General features: G+C 38.7%; 1 protein-coding gene across 1 annotated transcript in view; it reads left to right on the top strand.

The window, feature by feature from the left end:
• COL26A1 (collagen type XXVI alpha 1 chain) overlaps window positions 1-19,154 on the top strand; it is a 299,832-nt gene that overhangs the window by 78,355 nt on the left and 202,323 nt on the right. Inside the window, exon 3 of the mRNA XM_018573790.1 lies at window positions 240-343. Coding sequence (XP_018429292.1) covers window positions 240-343 — 104 coding nt within the window. The remainder of the gene's footprint in view (window positions 1-239; window positions 344-19,154) is intronic.

Below are 19,154 nucleotides of genomic sequence, written 5' to 3'. Positions count from 1 at the left end.
AGTGAAAGTTACAGTGTGTAACAAATCTCCACTTATAGTAATTTAATTTAAAATGTACTCAGTCCCTATATATCGCTGAAACTTAACTTTTATATCTCCAAAGATATTTTTTGTTCTAAAATTCAGGTTTTAGTGTAATCTATAAAAAATTGTATGGTTTTCCAGATACAACAAGCACTGTTACTGGCATCAGATGTTTTGTACATAGCAACAATAGACTTAATTTTTGTTTGTATTAGTTATAGGACTGTTCTGAGACCTGTGTATAAAATGTCGTATCGTACAGTCACTACCATGGAGTGGAGATGCTGCCCGGGGTTTACTGGAAGTAACTGTGAAGAAGGTAAGATACTGTACCTCTTTTTTCAAATATTTATTTGCATTGTTTACTTTGCTTGGGGCTGAACTGCTTAATTGCATTAGTTGCAATACCAGCTTTCATCACTGGGTGGTACTGTAGAGGAAATCTGAAACCACATCTTCTAGCAGATACGGAGCATAAATACACAAATTGGTTGAACGAAGTTAAAATATCCTTTGTTCACATAGTCACTCTATGAGATGATATGAAATAAAATGTACGTTCAACAAGTTACATTGCATGAATTAACAAGATAACATTTGTAAAATATTGCCTTTATGTTTCAATGAATCTTAAACAGCCAGTTTATTAGAAGTTCTAAGAAACAAATTTTGTTTTCATGTAAACAGTTTCGCTACTATCTTATATAATAATGTGCATGATTATTACATACAAACTCAAAAAATGACTAAAGTTTATCTAAACAAATATTAAATTACAATTTAATTAACACTGAATAAAGTTTTTATTTTAGAACAGGCAACGGTATTCACCATATTTGATTTTCCTGGTGTATTTATATACCATTAAAGAAAAAATATTATTTCTGATTTCGTCGTAAAATATTTGGGTAAACATGTCACGAAATGGTTATGGAAATTAAGGGGTCAGTCTATCCAAGTGTGATTTTCGGTCACCCATTGATTTTCATAATATTACAAATGTTTTTAGATCAAATTGGATCCTATTTATCAAAATGTGGGGCTCCGTGTGCTGAACTTCTGTACTGGGAGGTGGTGTTATTAGGGACATAAAGCAAATATAAAATGTACACAATTAAATATTACTTTTTCCCAGCACTTCCATCCTCGACTCTACTCTAGCTGCCTGCAGTGCTGCTGCCATAGAATTATACAGGGAAACAGGACAATCACATTATGTCTGCACTGAATTAGACTGGTGCCCCTACTTGCCTGCTGTGAGATCTCCTTGTTGTAGATGCTAAATATTTTCTCTTCTGCTTTTTGGGATTTTGAAGTGTCCTTCTACATTGATTTTTTCCACTTCTCCTGCTGCTTTCTCCATAAAATAAATTAAATACATATACAGGTAGACTGAGACCCCCCTAGAATGATTGCAGCAGGCATTCAGACTTGAAATCCAAGCACAGAGATCTCACCAGGAGACATAAAATTATTAACATCCCTAGTTTATTTACTTTGCCAATTCCTTCCAGAATCTGAAATAACACTTTCGGTTTGACTCTTTAATAAAGCACAAGGGGGTGATATATAGCCCTTTCTTTCAATTCTGATATTTGTTGTAATATACACCTTATGAAGTATTTTATGGAAATCCCTTTTACATACATGTTAGTTTCATATTCCTTGCATGCCAGAGAACAGGCATTTGAAAATAGGCGCCAATAAAGGACATAAATGGGTCGTTACTCACAAACGACAGGGAGAGGGCCGGGGCGCTAAATACTTTCTTCACGTCGGTATTCACCAAGGAAACAGACGGGCCCAATGTACATAATAAAACACAAAATTTAACAGGAAATACACCTGAATGGTTGACAGAAACTGGGATACAACATAGGCTTAAACTACTAAATGCAAATAAAGCATTAGGACCTGATAATCTATACCCCAAGGTACTCAAAGAACTGAACAAGGAGATAACGAGACCACTGTTCCTCATTTTTAAGGAATCCATAATGGCTGGTAGATTGCCAAGTGACTGGAGAAGGGCTAATGTGGTACCTATATTCAAAAAAGGGTCAAAATGCCAACCGGGGAACTATAGACCAGTTAGTCTGACATTCATAGTATGTAAACTGTTAGGGAATTATTAAGGACTACTTAGTGGAATTCGTCTGGGATCATAGTATAATAAGTGATGTGCAGCACGGATTTAGGAAGGATCGTTCTTGCCAAACCAACCTGCTGACCTTTTACGAAGAGGTAAGTAGAGATCTGGATGGGGGGTGGCCGATGGACGTAGTATATCTGGACTTTGCCAAAGCATTTGATACGGTGCCACATAAACGCTTGTTATACAAGCTAAGGGCTATGGGTATAGATCAATTAGTGTGCACGTGGATATAAAACTGGCTACAAGAACGTGCACAAAGTATCAGTTGAAGGCACCTTCTCAGACTGGGCTGAGGTCATGAGTGATGTACCCCAGGGTTCGGTGCTGGGTCCCATGCTTTTTAACCTATTTATTAATGATATAGGGGAGGGAGTGAGAAGTCATGTCTCAGTGTTTGCTGATGATACGAAAATTGGGAGGTTAGTAGACACAGATTTAGACATTCTAACATTACAGGAGGACCTGGATAGAATTGGGGGAATGGGCAACTGTATGGCAGATGAAGTTCATTGTCGATAAATGTAAGGTAATGCACCTTGGAGTTAAAAATAGGCAAATGGACTATACTCTTATGGGTGTGCCACTAGGGAAGTCAGAAACGGAGAAGGATTTGGGGGTCATTATAGACCGCATATTGAAGAACAGCGCGCAGTGCCAGGCTGCTGTAAACAAAGCAAGCAGAGTCCTGTCTTGCATTAAGAAGGGAATGTATTGCAGGGACAAGTATATAATTTTGCCACTTTACAGATCACTGGTTCGGCCACATCTGGAGTATGCGGTCCAGTTTTGGTCACCGATACTCAGAAAGGATGTCCTTGAGCTGGAAAAAGTCCAGAAGAGGGCAACCAAACTCATTAAGGGGTTCGAGGATCTGAACTATGAAACAAGGTTGTTAAAATTAAATATGTTCTCGTTGGAGGTTAGGAGATTAAGGGGAGACATGATTTTCATGTATAAACTATTCAAGGGTGACAGCAACCTTAGTAACAAACTGTTTACGGTCAGCTCCGTAACAAAGACCAGAGGGCACAACCAAAAATTGGTTGAAAAAAAAATGTCAACATACAGGGCGCAAGGGGTTCTTCACAGTTAGAGCGGTTAAGGTCTGGAACTCGCTGCCGCAGGAATTGATTTCAGCTAAGAGTATGGAATCATTCAAGAGACTCCTGGACGAGTTCCCTGGAGACCATAATATACAGGGGTACAGGTACTGCTAAGAGAAAAATCACACATGGACACATACACGCACACACCTGCTCATAAATGCATGCACACAATAGGTTGGACTTGATGGACTTATGTCTTTATTCAACCTCAAATACTGTGTAACTATGTAACTATGAAAATGAGATCTGGCAAACAAAATGTAAAATAATATACAGGTGTTATACCCTACAAAATGAAGCACCATATTCTAAATCCTGCACTAGTGCCATTGTTAAGAAACCCTCGGGGTTTAAACCTTTTCTCAGTTGTTGTGAATTGCCTCTTCCAAGTACATTTGCCGAAGCTTCAGTTCAAATCCAGAATTTACGTAGACCTAACAAATTAATCTAAAACTGATCGATTTAAATCATTTCAAACAGTTCTCTGCCTGAATGTAGAGAGCTCATGTCCCACTAGCATAGTTTTAGTCACTTGATGGCTGCTGAAGGGAACTCAGCGTAAGTGTTATGTAGGTTCTAAGACAGGGAAGGTCCTAAAAAAATACTTCTGCATTAAGTCAATTAAAATAATTGACTGTTACTTATAACTTTTGAGGGTCACTGCTGGTTTTGTATATTTGCCTTACTAATTAAATATCATTATATTGCCAAGCTGGTTGTGGATGACCGTTTTTTGAAATAAGTTTTTTGTACATTACATTCCTGCATTCATCAACGCAAGCAACATAACATAGAGCTAATTTACACCACATTACCTTGCAATTCATTGCAGGGCTTTGCACAACACACCTGCTGGGTGTGTACACACTACAAAGGTGTTTCGATTCCTCCCATAGATCATGCTGGGAGGGAACACACTACAGAGGTGTAAACACGTTCATGGTGTGTTTATAAGGTTAGTAAATCAACCCCAATGGCTTCATTTCCACTCGCCCCCACGCAATTTTCACTCGCAATTTGTGAGGGGGCGAGTGGAAATTTTGAGCCCTGCAATAATTAATACTGCATATAAGCTTATACAAAATATCGTATACATTTTAGGTTACAATATAAAAAACTAAAGAAAAACATAGACACCTGTAAGGCAGAAGAAAAAGATTAGCAATGGGGGTTGGGGCTACAAGGTGGGGGGCAGCCACAATGTGATCGACACGTCTATTCAGCCCATTAGTTAGAGCCCTGTGGTTAAGCAGCCCAAGAGCTGGACGAGTAAGGTAAGGAGAAATGTACATAAGTACCAAGCAATCTAAGCAAATAACATAGGTATACACAACAACAACGTGAGCAGCAACAGTAAGATCCAGGTCTGTGTGCACGATTGGCAATATCAAAAGAGGTGGTCGAGTGCAACCCTCAGAACCCAAGAGGATGAGCATACTTTTTATTTACTAGAAAATATTTCACAAGCATAATATTAAAAATGTATTCAGTGATTTGTATAAATATGAATAGTTTATTATATCTGATTGTATATTGTGATCTGATCCTTGAAGTTCAAAAAGCAGCTAGAAGTTCCCTCTAGTGTTAAGTTCAGTCATTCATTGTTAACATTCACTGTGATTATTAGAACAACTTGCCCACAAAGAAAAAACATCTGAAAACAAAACGAGTGCTGGCCTGTTAAAGGTAAGTCAACACAGTACTACATGTTGCATTAGGATAACAAATCTCCAGGTGATCTACACACCTTGAAATGATTTTAGTAAACTTTATTGCAAATTACATTCTCTGATGTGAAAAAATTTACATTTACCTTACCATGTAATTTTTAAAAAAGATTACAGAATCTAGAGCGCTTCTGCATTTATTAATGCCACTGCAGCTGAATATTAAAGGTCATATTTAATAAAATAAACTTTTTTTTAGATCATACAATCTACCTTTAAGAATAACGCACATTCATTACAGCTGTCATTTTATAAATATGTTGATTTTCCATTTTGCTTTTCATCCATCTCTTTTATTATGGGTGGATGTTATACTTACTTTTGTAGCCCCAGTATACAAATCACAGTGAGGTTTCTTCTGCAATTTCTTCCCTTCTGGATGCTGTTGCTGGTATTATCTGAAATAATTGAGCATTATTTCAGTCATCCATTGCCAAGACAAGCAGAAGCAGTGTGTGCAGCAAGGGGAGTAAAGTGACAGAGGAGCGCCCACTCAGCTTCTGGCAACCATTGATATCAGTGAGCTGGGCAGGATGCCCAGCCAGAGCCAGAGCTCTTAGCAACCTGGGATGCTGTGGCCAAAAAGGGGCTGGCAGGTGTGCCATGTGGCCCCCCACGTGACCCAATGAAATGCCACCTGAGGCAACTGGATGGTCCTGATCACTTCATTACTTTAGGTAAGCAGGTTACACAGTTTCATATCTAATGAGGCGTACAACACTAGGAAACACTTTTACTTTTTAAATTTAAAATCAGATGTACAGTGTAAAGATTTTTTTGCAGAAGGTCTCTCATTTGTTCAAAACCTAATATTCCCCAGGCATACCATATGTACATTTAGAAGATACCGGAAATTAAAGTGCATACCTTTCAGGACACTTGGCATTCCTCCATTGTCATTGTTTTTAATATACATTTGAGACCCACAGCTATAGATAAATGCTATATTATCTCTTATATTATATTATGCTAACTCTGTATGTCATACTTGGTACCAGTTCCTGTTATAGGGTTTTCTCCACTTTTAAAACATTTACATTTCCCCCATATTAAATTGGTTACCAAGTGTTCAATCAACACAATACATGATTTGTCTTGCTGTGTAAGATTTTCTAGAAATGAAGAATCCATAGATGACATAATGGACAACAGAGATCTGTTACGCATTGGCTATGTAACATGAGAGGCTATGCCAGTTCTTCATGAACATTATGAGATTTTTAAGGAGAAGATATTTCCCCTTGGACATGTTAATGCTTTCATATGTAAATAATGATTTCACTTACAGTGAGTCAGGTGACTCCTGCTGCCAAATTTACCATAAAATAAGCAGACCTGAAACCATGAACAGTATTAGCAGTTAGACTTTTTAGCACAGAGTGTTTACTCAATCCCACCATTAAATTTGGGTAAATTTCATTAAAACATTCATTTTAGCATGTCTTTATGTCTAATTAAAGCCCAGGTGAACTTTAAGTGTAAATCATTCAGTGTACATACAATTTAGTTGCATGAAAATAAAAGATGTCTTACAGTTACTTTTTCTTTAGAAAGCAGCCGAGCAGAGAAGGGTCCTTGTTCTCTGTGTGGAGTCAGTGGGTTCTCTGCACACACACACACTCACACATCCTTTCCCTACTGAGGGAGACCTATAGCTGTGTAATAAAAAAAATCACACACACCTTTATAATTAAAGAGCTTGAGCTCTGACTCAGCAGGGGTTGTGTTAGGGTGCCCATACACTACACGATTCTCCTATGAGAATCGCGGGAAATCCCGCGATTGTATGAGAATCGTGCAGTGTATGGAAGGCGTGCGACCATTTCTAATGTACGGTCGCACGACTTTTGTATGTCGAGCATGTTGGAAAACCAGCCGAGAACCGTACGATTTTCGGCTGGTTTTTAACATGATCGAGAGATGACTGCTGAACGGGTTGCCCATTCAGCATTGCAGTCATCGGAAGCCCGCTCCTTAGGGGGGCGGGCTTGCGATGATCACAAGTACGATCTGCCTGTCCAAGATGGGCAGATAGTACGTTTTTTTAAGTACTTTACAAGTGTATGGGCACCTTTAGACTTGCATAGAGATCACTTCCTCCACACAGAGCAAGGGTCTTTTTCTGAAGCGTGCTGGCAGGAGACAGGCTTTTCTACTTAAGCTGTGGCTGCTTTTTAAAGAAACCCAACTGTAAAACTTTACACACCTTTTTTTCAATCACCTAGAATGCATTTAGCTGATTTAAGCTCAAAGTTCAGTGAAGCTTTAAATAAATTACACAGTAAAGACATCTACAGTGTTGTAGGCTATTCAACCTGCAATAATGCAATAATAGCATACATCAAATGTATTATACTTTTTGAACTTCCCCATAGTGAATATTTCCCTAATTCAATATACTTACCTCATCCTGGGGATCTTTAATGTTAGGTCTTTTTGTCACCATACTGCTTTCCTTAAAAATCTATCTAGCTGGCCAGTGTACACTCTGCAAGGTTCAGTTTATTTCAATGCATTTTTTTATTTTCATTTCCAAGATAAACCCTCAAAAGCATTTCTGTAAAGTAATTAAGAACAAGTTCAGGGGAGACCAATGTTTCTTTAGGTAATAGCACACAAAATTATCAGTCAGTCTAAGTTTAAATGTATTGATTGCACTGCACTGTACACAGGGTCAGTGCTAGACTATTTTGCACCCTAGGCAAGGCCAGCTACTTGCACCCTCCAGCCTCCCTCCTGTGGCACAACCCCCAATCCCCCCCGCGTGGCTCCATTCACCTGCTGGCTAGCTTCCACAGGCCACAGGTGGATGTTAGGAGCCAGAAGCAATAGCCAGACTGCTATTGGCTATTTTAATTTGAAAGAGCCAATAGCAGACTGCCTATTGCACCCACCCATTGAGCAGAGGAGCGCACCTGAGAGAGAAAGCAATCTGCTATTGGCTTTTGCAATTTGAAATAGATAAGGGGGGGGTGAGTGGTCAAGGCTGCGCCCTAGGAGGCTGCCTACTTTGCCTAGTGGAAGCACGGGCCCAGGCTGTACACCCTCCTTTAAAAAAACCTTTAAAAAATGTTGGAAATTGATAATGGTATCTGCTTTGATGTATTTTGGTCTTGTCCAGCTATCACAAATGATTGGTTTCAATGCATACATATTTTTCCTCCAAATTGTGATTAAAGGTTCTTTGTACCCCTCAAGTACATCTGCAATATTTATCGACTCATCTGTTCCAAGGACACATTCATGATTCATGTTTCGACTACTACTGTTATATGCCGGGAAAGTTATTTTTATTTGCTGGAAGGTTTCTCCAGCACCAGTTCTCAAACTCTTTATTCAGATAGTAAATGATGCTCTTCAGTAATATAATATTATTTATCTAAGCTCAGCCTGTCCAACCTTGACAGTGTTTGGCAGCCTTGGTTAGAACTTGAATTTTCCAGCTTATAAATATTGTGTGTACTCTGTTCAGTTAAATGTTCTATTTTGGAATCTTTGCTTATAGTACTGTTTGCTAATTGGAGTGGGAGGGAGATTATATGAGTGGGTGTTTTATTTTGAAGGTTTTAGTCTATATTACAGGAGTATTAAACTCTCAAACGTTTTTTTAATATTGAATTCAGATCAAACAAATATGCAGTACATTGTCCAGCAAAGTATTTCTTTAAATGTTTACCAAACCACTTACAGTCATCATGTTTCTGAACAGTGGGTTTGGACTCTCTCAGCTCGGCTTCCCTGAACTACCTGTCCAGTATAAGATCACAAGGGACAACAGCCTTCAGCAGCTTGGAGAAGGGAAGGGGGAAGAGAGGGGAACAGGGAGGAAGGGAGAGGCTTGCCTTGCTGTGTCTGCGTGTCTGTGGAGACACACACAACTTACCAACACACACAAGGATGGCTCCATAGGATCCAGCAAGGGAAAGGAGTCACCGAAAAACAAAGTATCGGGTCAGTGCTCAGGGGACCAGCTGATTCTGCAGAAAACGAAAGTATTTAAACATCAAGAAGCAGCATCCATTGTAAGTGATTTATTTAGCATGTGAATTTGTTTTAAACATTTTGACTGCAATATCACTTTAATTTCAATATTATTATTTGCAACTTAAAACTACCTTAACAGAAAGACTGTTGGAGCCTCAATCATGGTTAGGTTTCCCATGGCGCACATAGCTGTTATCCCCAGGTTCCTACAGATTTTCAGTTAATTTCCACTGAGAGTAATGGGTAGCCTCACTGACTCGTAAGGATGTGTAGGGGCAGGAGATGATGTGCCAAAGCATGACCATGCAAGATCTGGTTACAATTAACAACAGGGTGTCCTGAAATGTGGGGCTCCATGGCCACTTTGAAAATCCATTTCAAATTTGTAGAGGCACCTGTAGATGTTTGCTGTTCAAACCAGGGTTGAATGATGCTACAGGTTTACAGGTTTACTTTAAGTAAACCAAAATGAAAAGTAAACTGCTACATCCCTTGAAACATATGTCAACATTGTCCAGCAGAGCACAAAGGGGCCTCTGAATTCTGAGTCCTCTGCATACAACCATAATTAGCTTCTATGTTTACTGGCTCTGTCCTGCTCCTTCCTATCTCTTTCACTTTACTATTAAACTATCAACGTGATGGCCAGCCTCAGTGGCCACTAGTAAAGCATAAAGGGTGGAAGGACCATACCCAGCAAACATTGAAGCTGTCATTGAATTCAATACAGAGTGACTTGAATTTTGGGGGGCACAGGGAACCCTGTTTATTTTTTGATTTGGTGCTGTAGATTCTCTTTTAAACAAAATATTTTTCTTATTTTCTCTTATACAGTTATTAGACTTCCCAAAAGAGAAACTGTAAGAAACTTCCCCTTTGATAATACCACCCAGTGCCAACCAAAACCTTTTACATTTTTGGATATATTGGGCAAGGGCTAAAACCCCTGCCATGTTTTAAATTCTGCCTGAGATTTTGCCTCACTTCTTGCTCTGTCTGACACCCAACAAACACAAAGGAGGTGAGGAAACAACTCCCAAACGGGCTTCCATAGCTCAATATCACCGCTCCTTCACAACATTCAGTAGAGAGAACAGTGTGGGACGATGTGTGCCTGTGTGCTACAATAACTCCCTAACAGGGACCCAAATGGCAGTAAATTTGGCAGAGGTTCTAACACTTTCCCACCATACCAAAAAAAAAAGTTGTGGCTGCATTTGCATGCATTGTTTCAGCTAGGAGTCATGCATTACCTAAAAGGTTTAATCAAAAATGAAGAAAGGGAGACAAAAATAAGAAGCACAAGAATGTGTTTGTACTGTATTTGTAAAAACTTTGTCATAAAACATACTCAGAGGTGAAAGATATATATTTAATGTGTGTGAATCTATTGACGGACTCACCAGTGATCACCAGCCATCTCTTAAATAGGCTATTTGACTGTATTCTATCCATTTGAAATGTTCCAGCAAACAGTAGTTACATTTGCTTGCTATTAAACAGAAGTTTTTGTAAACAGACCAACATTTTAATTCTCCTCTCCCAGTCTGTATATTATTCTACCTCTGGTTTATTGGATTAGAACATAACATTTGCCCATTGTATGTTGGAACAAGGTTGCCATCAAGACCATTGCTTAAACTTTTATGACTTACTGCTTTTGGTTTTTCACTCTCGTCTTCCAAGCTTTCCTCTTAAGTGTTATTTAAAGATTGCCAATCCTTGTGAGTTTGGCAGCCATCAAGCACGCTTATTGTGTTGCTGCTTTGAGTCTCTGAGGTAGAGCATGGCTGTAAATTTAAATGTTCTATGTCTATGCATCTCAAAATGCTAATAAAATTGTGCCGTAAAAATGTTTTGCTGTCTCTATCATTTCTACCTATGTATCTGGTCCATCTTATCACTGCATGTATTACAAACAACAGATGTTTCTCAGGGGAGAGTATTTTAATTTACCTGGTAGTCCAAGCTATCATTTTTGGTCTGATATATTTTTAATATTATCCAACAAACTAAAATGTTAAATGCTGAAACAAAATATATGAAAAATACCATTTATGCCTAAAAGTCAGAATTTACTGTTATAGTATTTATTCTATGCTTAAAGTGACATTAAACCCTCAGATTTTTTTACATAAACCAATACTGTAATGTGTGCCTTACTGTAATCCATGGTAGTTTCCCTTCTCTTTGCTGCTCTTTCTTTTAAATCCTCATGTCTTCTCATGCTTGGGGAGAACTTCCCTTTGCAGCTCAGGGCCTCTTCCTGTAGTGCTGGCTCAGGTTACAAACCTATACAAACCTATACACAGACACCATATATCCATTCCTGAGACAAGGCAGTCTGCTGCAAAACAGAAGTTCTGCCCAGCATGAGAACAGACACAGATTTAAAAGGAAGAGCAGCAAAGAGAAGGGAAACAACCATGGATTACAGTAAGGCACACATTACAGTATTGTTTTATGTTAAAAAATCTGAGGGTTTAATGTCACTTTAAGGTCCAACTCCAGACTACTGTTAAATGTACCCATGCAGTACCCCCCACCCCCAATAAATAATCCCCTCACCCTCTGCACTGCGTGTATTATAGTCGTTTGGCTATGGGTGAAAGGAAAAATACAAATACCTGTGTGTACATGGGGGGCTTTAATTTTTTTAATATGAATTTTATTAAACTTTATGGATAGAGAAGCAGTTCTCAAGCAAACAAAAGCAAACCCTGTTCTTATGATGGAACATTACTAACCCATAAATGTAAACATCATTGTTTATAAGCTTTGCAAATATATTGGAACAAAACACACATAAAAAAGTGTTTAAAAAGTTGATTATGTTGCTGTCTTCTCTAAAAGTACCAGATTTAGAAATCTGTACTGGATTTAAAAATACTGTTTAAAACACAATCTTTGCCAAAGCAAACCCATTACAGTTTATTGCCGGAATACTCAGCGATGCAATAAATGATTTACAAAGTAGGCCTATTTCTGCAGCCAACAACTAATGATACAAACGAGTGAAATATATTAGTGTTATTGTCCAGAACAGTAACAGCCATTACATTAACACTTCCCCTAGGTGTCTAGAAAATATTTTTTTTCATTTTCTAATTGTAAGTCTAAAAAATATAAATTGTGGTGAATAGCACAAGCCAGTCATACCAATAAATTCACATTAAAGTAAACCTGCCACAAACCAAGGCAGTTGGAGCTCAGTGGAGACTGAATTTCAAGATGATTAGTAGATCTGCAGATATGAGAAGCTGATGTTATAAGTAAATCTCTCAACTTTTCCTGTAAAGTTTGAGCTTAGCTTGTCCTCCTTCTCAAGCCTTCCTAATGGATAATCCCACTAATGTTAAAGTGACCACTAAGCTGCTTTTACACAGAAGGCAACCTATATAAGAAGGGCAGTGTGTTGTAAAGCCGTTGCTTCACTGCTCCCCAGCTGCTGCAGGTATTCAACACTTCTGGTGGGTCGAATGCCTGCTACCATTCCCAACACGTCATGGTTCTTCCCACTGGCTATAATGGCGACAACGCATGATTTAGACGGCAGAACCACAGTGTGCGGCAGGGAGTAGGTATTCTACACACCTGGAGCTGTACAAAGCAGCATATTTTCAACACATGGGCTGCCTGGAAGGTAAGTATATTGCTTCTTTTTTTTTACAGGCTGCCTTGTGTGTAGAAGTGACTCTATAAATTGTTAGGAGAAAGTGTGGCTATAGCCATTACTTGAGGCCTAACATGGGTGTAGGGGCTAGGCCTAGGGAATAAAGCTGTTTTTTAAACTCAGGAGTTACATTTTAAAAATGTTAACAGAAATGTTGCTTATTTGAGTATCACTCGGCTGTAGATCCTCAAATCATCTCTTAATTGATGCTGACACTGTCCTTCCTTCTGGAGGGTGGCTACTTTTGTTCCCTATGGTCCCTGTTTGTGTTGTAAAGTGGCTTCTGCTCCAAGCTCACTCTTGTGATGGGTCACATTCTCAATACAATAGAGTAAACTAAACGTGAGATGGTAGGCCAACATGGGACAGCATCAGCACAAATTCAGAGATGATTTGAGTATCTACAGCTGAGTGATACAGAAAAAGGATACAGTATTTTAATAGTATACTTTATGCATGTTTAAGTTTTAACTCCTGAGTTTAGTGTGACTTAAAGTACTGATGCAGTACAGTTTTTTTTATAGTCAAATAATTGACACTGCAGTTTTATATTTTTTCCATTGTTTGCCCTTTCGCCAGCATTTTAAAGCTGCCTGACCTAAATCCTAAGCCCCAATATGACAGCACTTTTAGACACTTTTAGTTTGAGTACCAGCATTGTCAAATGGAAGGACGTGGAGTGAATCATAGAATCCACTATACCTTGAAGTTCCAGTTATTTCTATTTGCCCTACATGAGTAAAGCACAGGATTATTTTAGGTTTATGTTTTAAAACTGATGTTTTATGTGTTTTCTTGATATTAATAGGGGGCTCCCATGACTCTTTAAAGAGAAAGCACAACAAAAGCTGTTTGCCCTTTATACTTTCTCTCTCTCTTTCTAATAAAAAATCTAGAGGAAGGGGGAGGGAAGGGTATGAGTCACTGTTCTCACTGGCCCAGGTTTATTTAAAAAAGGAGAAGCAAATGTTCACTTGGAATATTAAATATTCAGTTTACAAAGTGAATGTTCACTAAGCTTAGTGAATCATATGCTAAGGAATATTTGCTTTCACGTGACTGGTGCAAAACATATGAAAATGAGCCTAAGGCTCTACCTGCTGGTTGAAACTAAGAAAACAATATATTCAGAATTATTATTATTATACAGGATTTATATAGCGCCAACAGTTTGCGCAGCGCTTTACAATATAAGGAAGACATTACAATCACAATACAATTCAAGACAAGATGGTAAGGAGGGCCCTGCCCGTGAGGGCTTACAATCTAAAAGGAAGGGGCAAGTGATACATGAGGAGGTAGCTGAGGGATGAGGGATGAATTGTTTGAGAAAGTGATAGTTCAGTGGTTAGGTTGAGGTGGGATAGGCTTCCCTGAAGAGATGAGTCTTAAGGGATCGCCTAAAGGCAGTCAGAGTGGGAGATAGATGGACAGGTTGGGGTAGAGAGTTCCATAGGATGGGAGAGACTCTAGTGAAGTCCTGGAGTCCATGGGAGGCGTTGACGAGGGAGCTGGAAAGCAGAAGGTCTTTTGAAGAGCGGAGGGAACAGTTAGTGTGATACTTTGAGACAAGGTTTGAGATATAGCCGGGGCAGAGTTGTGGATGGCTTTGTAAATGGTTGTTAATATTTTGAATTTTATCCTTTGGGCTATTGGAAGCCAGTGTAGGGATTGACAGAGGGGGGTTGCAGACACTGAGCGGTTGGTTAGGTGAATGAGTCTAGCAGCTGCATTCATGATAGACTGAAGGGGGAAAGCCTGTGTCAAGTCAAGACGAGAGATAACGAGTGAGTGAATGAGTAATTTTGCGGTTTCATTGGTGAGGACGGGCGTATTTTGGAGATGTTACGAAGGTGAAAGCGGCAGGATTTGAATAGTGACTGGATGTGGGGAAGAAAGGTGAGGTCCGAGTCAAAAATAACACCTAGTACCTTGGCATGGGGGGAGGGCTGGATAGTTGTGTTAACAATCTCAAGGTACAAGTTTGGGGTAGGTGCACGGGCTAGAGGAAAAATCATGAGCTCAGTTTTTGAAAGGTTGAGTTTTAAGAAGTGTTGCGACATCCAGACTGATATGTCAGTTAGTAGATTAGTGACACGCAAGGACATTGAGGGGGTGAGTTGTGGAGTAGAAAGATAGATTTGAGTGTCATCGGCATAGAGATGGTATTGGAAGCCTTGTGAGGTTATTAACTGAGGAGGAGGTATAGATAGAAATGAGAAGGGGTCCAAGGACAGAGCCTTAGGAGACCCCTACAGAAAGAGGAAGAGGAGGGGAGGAGTTAGATTTGTAGGTGACACTAAAGGAGCGCTTAGATAGGTAGAAGGAGAGGAGAACCATGGGAGAGCAGAGTCTTTCATATTTTATATTTAAAGAGAATATTTAATATTTACCTGTGTTAACTGTGTTATTTAATTTTTTTCATTCTTGACCATAATAAATGCAGACGAAATATACTGTACAACATCACTATGTATTCCTTTTAAGGAATGTTATTTTCTATTTTGCTTTAATTGGAACACTGTATATTGATTTTGGTGCCTGTGTAGTTGTGTATTCCAAATTCTTATAGCAGCTTAAACTTCAGCCTAATTTATTATTCAGGACACAGATCTGGACTTTCCTGGAACTGACAAATAACAGCCAGTTGAGAACAGCATGACCACAGAAAATAATAGGTAGCCACTGATCCTCTTATATCTATTTAGCACAAGGAAGGTTTACTGAAGGCTGAGCACGGTTTGCTTGCATGAAATATGTACAATGCACAAAATTACACACAGCTGTAAATTATAGGCAGATAACAAATTAATTGTAGAAAGACACAGTGCAGAAATAGTACAATTAAAGCTCTGCACATCCATTTGTACATCTCTCCCATAGTCTCCTGCATACTTCTGTAATGAGAACCATCAATATGATCGTTTTCCATGTAAGAGTGACGGTTATTTTTACAGTCAACCCCTGACCACCAATGCTGGGGGCTACTATTGCTGCCAATGACACCAATACTGGGGCTTATTTTACTCCCACACTACAATCCATACACCCTGAAGAGACACCGACTTTATTGGTCATGCATCCAGGTGTTCAGCAAGCAAGTGCACTACGCACTTTTTAATGCCTTCCAGGTGTCTCTCCTAAGAGTTTTTTTTCTTAGCTATGCCTCTAAGCTCCTGCGCATTAGACGGATTGATATGCTAAGTTCAGCATCTTTGCATAAAGTTGTTACTATACTTACAGCTGCTGGTGACTGATTCTGAAATTCACAAAAGTAAAAACAGGTAGAAATAACCAAACCAATTTTTAATGGGTTGTTAAACCTGTGAATAGAACCAAGCATGCTATGCAAACAAGCTGGCACCATGCATTTAGCTTGGAGTAGTATATGTCATTGATATATCCCTCGTCCCCTTTATGTCTGCGAGGGGTGGACGGAATCTGGCAAACTACAATTGTCACCTTCAGTGATCACCCTGGTAGCCTTTTAGATACACAAGTTTGATGCCTACTGTCCCCTTCATTGTATTTGGATTGGTTATAGCGGTCTTTTTTTTAGTAATATTATCTAGGTGAGATTGGGGTTGTATTGATTCATTGAGGATCTTGTCTGGCATGGCTGCTTAATCTGTCCTTTAAGATAGATTTGTGTGGTCTGTATACGCCTAGGATTGACCTAAAAGCTGGTTTTGTTCTTTGGTTTTGGAAGAAGTAATTAAAAAGTTTCCCTTGCTTTGTGATGCAACTGTTAGTCAAGCCATCTCTTCGTTGATCTCCTGCAGCCCCCTTGCCAGGCAATGGGAAACAAACATGCACAAATATCTATATGATTTTAACATATTGGCTTGTTTAAATGAGTATTTAATGCATATACATACCTACTTTATCCTCCTGAGGAAGTAGATCCTTTATGAAACATGTTGAGAAATCATTGTCTCACCATCATTTGTGAATCAATGTCTTTGATTAAGATGTATTGCGTATATTGCATGTGTTAAGAGAAATATCCTTAACCCCTTCGTGACTGAGGCCTTTTTTTAATTTTTTGCACCCATGTTATATTCCACATTTTAGGCCTGAAAATTACTTAAAACCCCCAAACATTATATATTTTCTGAAAGCCAAGACCCTATAGAATAAAATGGTGGCACTTGCAAATTTTATGTTGCACGATATTAGCGCACTCCTTATCAAACCCCAGAATTTAGTGAAAAATGTACGTAAATGCCCCTAAAACACAATAAAATATCTATTTTTTAAAATGAAATATAAAAGATGAGGTTACAACGAGTAAATAGATACCCAACATGCGCAGGTTAAAAATTGTGTGCGTCCAAGAAACAGCGACAAACTTCAGTACCCCAAAAAGTCCTTAGACAACACTTTAAAAGCCCCCACAGGTCATCAATTTAGAGATACCCAAAAATACTGGCGCTAGAATTATTGCTCCCACTCCGGCGTGCGCTGCAATACCCAACATGTATAGCGCGTTCGTCGTTTACATATGTAGGCGCATCCTACGTGTGTTTACGTGGCGACACGCGTGCTCGCGGGGGCGGGGACTTTGACATTTTTTTAAACTATTTTTTAATTTTAATTTTAAAAACTGTATTTATTTTTACTTTACTTACTTTGCTTACAAGCCCCCCATGTGATCACTCCAAACTGATCTCAGGGAAAGGCATCCCTGAGATGATGTGCATGGTTACATGTCCTAGTTACATGTGCTAGAGTTCCATGAAGTAAAGGGAGCTATATTAATCTGCCCTTAGTTAAAATGGCCACCATAAGAAAAATGGGAAAGAAAAGAAAAATAAGGTATGCAAATAATAAAAAGCCGGCAATTATCTAGCAGTATCTGTTTGTAGATTGTCATTACTAAACATTTCTAATGGTGTATTTGTTGTCATTTAAAAAAATATGGGTAAAGTTCCTCTTTGATATGGAAATTATAATATGATGGGCAGACAGGGAGGTTCTACATTTTATAGAAATTTCAAACTATTCTCAATGAAATGAACCCTTTTTAAAACAATTTTTGATAACCTGTAATAACCAAAGTACCTGCCTACTTCAAATATTTTGCAAGACCTTGCTGTTAAAAATGCATATTTATATGCAATTGTGCAGTTGATATAACTCATCTATTACTATTTTTATCTTTTTGGTATTATTATCATTTTGTTTTATTTTAAAGCCAAGAGAAGGTGTACAAACGTTTGCCAGGCGTCTCTACTGTAGGCTATATTTGAGACTTTGTTACTTAGAGAAGGGTGTTTGTGATGGCTGCATTTATATTGGGTGTGAAGTAATTATGCTTGGATGAGTGCTTCCAAATGCTGCATTCATAAAACTACAGCATGCATCTGGTGCTAGTAAAATACACTAGTGTCATATCTGTAGCCTCTTTACTCACATCAGTCGTATTCAGACTAACATTTTGGCATGGCTGTCTTGGCATATTTTATGTCAGTGCTGCAATGTGTGTCTTTCATAAATTATAGCATAGGGCTGTATAGGAAAGAAAAACATTTATAACAGAAAACCCGAATGAACATTAGTCTTATGGCTTTGATAAATCTTTTCTTAGGATTTAAGGGTTAGGGTTTTGGTGTTTAGGTTAAATATTATCAATAATTAACATGGTAGCATGTCACTCATCTTGGTAGTCGCAGATGTGTTGAGATCAGCCCACAGAAAATAATGCATCAGTAAAAAAAGATCCTCTATGGGCAAAATTTATTTGGTAACAGAATCTGCCCCCATATACTCAACCCCATTTTTTCCCCATTATCTTGACCTGAGTGGGCACTCTACATCACTTCTGACATCACACAGGGTGTCCCGCAGAGTGATGATAGCTCTTCACCACAAACCATGTTGACAGCACTATGCTGTCAATCAAAATGCTTTGCGGATGGAACTTTCAGCCACTGATAGGCAGTGAAGAGGAGGGATGTGATTTGTTTTAACAATGATATCCCTCCTCCTTATCACCTACATACTCATGCAGCCCTGTAGCCCTAGCAGCTTCAGTGACTTAAAGGGATGACAATGCAGGAGAGTTAGTGTTGTCACCCTGCCAAAGGAAGTATCCCTCACTGGCAGGATCCCCAAGCATATCATCTATTTTAACGATCTATTGGTCTCGCTAGAAAGAGCATCTATAACGTATTCTTTTTTTGCCTGTAATATACTTGCGTACATCTGCCCAAAAACTCAAGTATCAGAGATTTTTGGAGGTTGAACCTTTATTTTTCCTGATTAAATTACCACTACAAAAAACATCTGTCAATATATATCAGAATACTGTAGACAATTTTGCATACCTCTTTACACCCGAGAGTCAGGTCTAAGGTATGCCTTTTAGGACATCTCTTGAGCAACATACTGCCCAAACCTTTCCATTATTCCAGCTGACCAAAAATGCATTTTTGCTGAGTGAACAATGGACATAGTTGCTTGAATGGTTGCAGATAGAAGAT

The sequence above is a fragment of the Nanorana parkeri genome, unplaced genomic scaffold, assembly GCF_000935625.1.
Source record: "Nanorana parkeri isolate BGI_ZX_2015 unplaced genomic scaffold, ASM93562v1 scaffold48, whole genome shotgun sequence".
Lineage (NCBI taxonomy): Eukaryota > Metazoa > Chordata > Amphibia > Anura > Dicroglossidae > Nanorana > Nanorana parkeri.
The sequence above is the reverse complement of the archived record's forward strand: the minus strand, read 5'-3'. Positions and strand labels throughout refer to the sequence as shown.